The sequence below is a fragment of the Rhinichthys klamathensis genome, unplaced genomic scaffold, assembly GCF_029890125.1.
Source record: "Rhinichthys klamathensis goyatoka isolate OS25496 unplaced genomic scaffold, OSU_Roscu_1.1 h1tg000244l_1, whole genome shotgun sequence".
NCBI lineage: Eukaryota > Metazoa > Chordata > Actinopteri > Cypriniformes > Leuciscidae > Rhinichthys > Rhinichthys klamathensis.
The window spans coordinates 2,282,501-2,286,446 of record NW_026606766.1 but is presented as its reverse complement, the minus strand read 5'-3'; the positions used below and the strand labels follow the sequence as shown (position 1 = coordinate 2,286,446).

The 3,946-nt window shown below is 44.8% G+C and overlaps 1 protein-coding gene across 1 annotated transcript; it reads left to right on the top strand.

The window, feature by feature from the left end:
- The first annotated feature begins 215 nt into the window (after positions 1–215).
- Positions 216–2,993, top strand: s1pr5b (sphingosine-1-phosphate receptor 5b). The gene has a single exon (XM_056266104.1). The coding sequence runs from the start codon at positions 358–360 to the stop codon at positions 1,528–1,530; it is 1,173 nt and encodes a 390-aa protein (XP_056122079.1). The 5' UTR covers positions 216–357; the 3' UTR covers positions 1,531–2,993.
- The last annotated feature ends 953 nt before the right edge of the window (positions 2,994–3,946 follow it).

Genomic DNA, 3,946 nt, shown 5'->3' with positions numbered 1-3,946 from the left:
ATCCAATTAAACTAAGGCCTAATCCTGGCTTAATCTAATCCCTATCTGTGAAACCAGGCTTTAAAGTTTGGATGACAAAAAAAAGAAAGAAAGTGCATGAGATGATGGTGCCACTGGGGTGTTTGGTTTGTTTCTGCTCACTTTGTTTAGTAAGCCAATGGTGTTTAATGCTCTTGTGTCTTCAGGATACAGTGATGGACCCACATGAAGACGATCTGATCACCTGCACCAACCACTGCTCGCTCCGTGTTCAGCAGCACAGTCCGCCTGAGTAACACTCGACTCTCCTTACGTGTTTTGACCCTGCAGTGATGAAAGTGATGAGCTGAGGAAGACTAACATCTAAAGACGTGACCCATGGATGTGTTGCACCCTTCATCCAGCGCAGGGACGTCCAACTCGTCCTCATACGCTTTCGCCAGCGCCTACCACAGCTACCAGAGCAATGAAGTCCTCCTGCTCCACTATAACCACTCGGGAAAACTAAATCGGGACCCTAACAAAGATAGACTCAAACCGGAAGACATCGTCTTCCTCTTCATCTGCCTCATCATCGTTGTGGAGAACATCATCGTCCTCATGGCCATCTGGAAGAACAAGAAGTTCCACATGCCCATGTATTATCTGCTGGGAAACCTGACGCTCTCAGACCTGCTAGCCGGATTCACTTACATGCTAAATATCATGCTGTCAGGGCCGAACACGCTGAGTCTGACGCCACTGCTCTGGTTTATAAGAGAAGGCTTGGTGTTTATCACACTAGCGGCGTCTGTCATCAGCTTGCTGGCTATCGCCATCGAGCGCTACTTCACCATGCTCAACACGAAGCCTTATTACCGCGCAAAGCGCAACCGCATGTTCGTTCTGATCGGGGTTAGCTGGGCGCTGTCGGTGTTGCTAGGCACCCTTCCCATTATGGGATGGAACTGTTTGGGTGTCCTGGAGTCGTGCTCAACTGTGCTTCCGCTCTACGCTAAAAACTACATCTTCTTCTGTGTGATTGTGTTCATGGCCGTCCTTCTGGGCATCGTCGCGCTGTACGCACGGATCTTTCACTTCGTAAAGTCCAACACGCAGAACCCGAGCTACGTGCCGCGCAAAGCCTACGGGCTTCGCTCGCGGAAATACATGGCGTTGCTAAAGACGGTCACCATTGTAGTGGGAGTGTTTATTCTGTGCTGGATGCCTCTGTTCGTGCTTCTTCTCCTGGACTTCATGTGCTCCCCAGAAGCGTGTCCGGTGCTACGCAAAGCTGAATACTTCTTGGGCGTGGCCATGATTAACTCCTTCATTAACCCGATTATCTACACGATGACTAGCAGAGACATCCGCCGGGCCATCCTGAAGCTGCTCTTCAAACGCTGTCTGACCACCAAAGACGGGCAATTGAGGAATATCGGCATTAAGATTAGCTTCACCAAGACTGACGCAAACCGTCACGGGCAGGAGATGACCGTTTCATCGGGAAATGCCACAACCGTAAATGTCAAATCCATCTATCCGAAGCTCAAGTTATCCGTCATCGCCTAACGCCATGTCCTGAGCCTAGCGTGTGATGAAAGGCATCTTTTCCATGTTAATCAGAGTTTTCCTAATCAGCCACAATGACAATACGTGACAATTCTAGTTTAGAAATTTAGCGATTTTGTGGCTGGAAAAACATACGAAGTATGACAATGATGATCTCAGGTAGTAATCAAATGCTTCATTTAATGTTAAAAGCATCTAATGTGAGTTTGAACATCATTTTGCATGACCTTTATAGCCGTGTTGAGAGCGACAATGGATAATTCACCTCTGATCTTGAAAATGAAAGGAAACAAGAACGATCGAACTGAACTCAATGTGAACAAATAAGAGTATTCTATGGCAAAGATTATTTGTCACTCAGTATGTATTTTTATTCATATAAAAATTGTGTAATATTTATGAATTTGATGTACTTATGCATTTCGTTGCGTAAGTAGTGTATTTCCAGAGACTCCGCCCACACTCTCTTCTGATTGGCTGTGATGTTGAATTGATTTGGTTGCGATTACAGCGCATTTGCAGAGACTCCGCCCACACTCTCTTCTGATTGGCTGTGATGTTGAATTGATTTGGTTGCGCGTACAGCGCATTTCCAGAGACTCCGCCCACACTCTCTTCTGATTGGCTGTGATGTTGAATTGATTTGGTTGCGAGTACAGTGCATCTGCAGAGACTCCGCCCACACTCTCTTCTGATTGGCTGTGGTTTTGAATTGATTTGGTTGCGAGTACAGTGCATTTCCAGAGACTCCGCCCACACTCTCTTCTGATTGGCTGTGATGTTGAATTGATTTGGTTGCGATTACAGCGCATTTGCAGAGACTCCGCCCACACTCTCTTCTGATTGGCTGTGATGTTGAATTGATTTGGTTGCGCGTACAGCGCATTTCCAGAGACTCCGCCCACACTCTCTTCTGATTGGCTGTGATGTTGAATTGATTTGGTTGCGAGTACAGTGCATCTGCAGAGACTCCGCCCACACTCTCTTCTGATTGGCTGTGGTTTTGAATTGATTTGGTTGCGAGTACAGTGCATTTCCAGAGACTCCGCCCACACTCTCTTCTGATTGGCTGTGATGTTGAATTGATTTGGTTGCGATTACAGCGCATTTGCAGAGACTCCGCCCACACTCTCTTCTGATTGGCTGTGATGTTGAATTGATTTGGTTGCGCGTACAGCGCATTTCCAGAGACTCCGCCCACACTCTCTTCTGATTGGCTGTGATGTTGAATTGATTTGGTTGCGAGTACAGTGCATCTGCAGAGACTCCGCCCACACTCTCTTCTGATTGGCTGTGGTTTTGAATTGATTTGGTTGCGAGTACAGTGCATTTCCAGAGACTCCGCCCACACTCTCTTCTGATTGGCTGTGGTTTTGAATTGATTTGGTTGCGAGTACAGTGCATTTCCAGAGACTCCGCCCACACTCTCTTCTGATTGGCTGTGGTTTTGAATTGATTTGGTTGTGAGAGACTCCGCCCACACTCTCTTCTGATTGGCTGGAATCTTGTCACTCCTTGTCTTGTTAGGACACAGTGTAAAAAGTGTTCTTGGCCATGACATCTTCAGTGCTGAAAAAACTTTGAGGACTCCGACTTTGTTACACAAACCCAAGCACATTCAGGCTCTGGATTGAATCATGACAAACCAAACCGAATTAAATGCACATAATAAATCACAGCCACACACCACAGCTGGAAATAAACTGAGCATTTCAAACACAACAATCGGACTTTGGCAATATTCCCCTTTGCTTGCGTTATGTAAATGAAGATGTTGTGGGCAGAAAGAGGTCTCTCTCTACGCAGGTGTTTTCCAGCATTTCAACATTGGGCCACACGGCCTTTTACATTTGCATTGAGTTAGTCACAATTACATTTGCAAAAATATCCAGACATACTTCAAAAAAACATATGAGAGTTTAGAAATAAATATAAAAGCCTTTATTTATTCATGGCCATGGCTTTTTATATTCTTTCTAAACTCTCGAGTGCCTTGGCTCACATCCAAAGAGCACAGAGACACGGACTTCATACCCCAGTAGCAATCTTTGCATTTTGTGTTTATGATAGACATATCTATCAGTTCATCAAGCTGTATCACTGAGATCTGCAGTGCATGCAGAGACTTCTCACAGTTTTCTGCAGACTGCGCGCCACAGCGAATGGCCCTGTTGTGATATAAAACCATATACAGTGTGTCTGTAGATTCTGATAATGTAAAATATACAAACTCTTCACAGCAACATGAGGAAACTCACTGTAAATATTCCACTTCAACAGAAATGCGCTTATTGAATGTTGAACTGTAAGCATATTTTAACACAAAAGCATTTAAGATTATTTTGTACAGTGTAAATGTTTGACTTGTTTTTTTAAGCTGTTTTTACTAAGTTAATTTTTTTCTTATTTGACATTA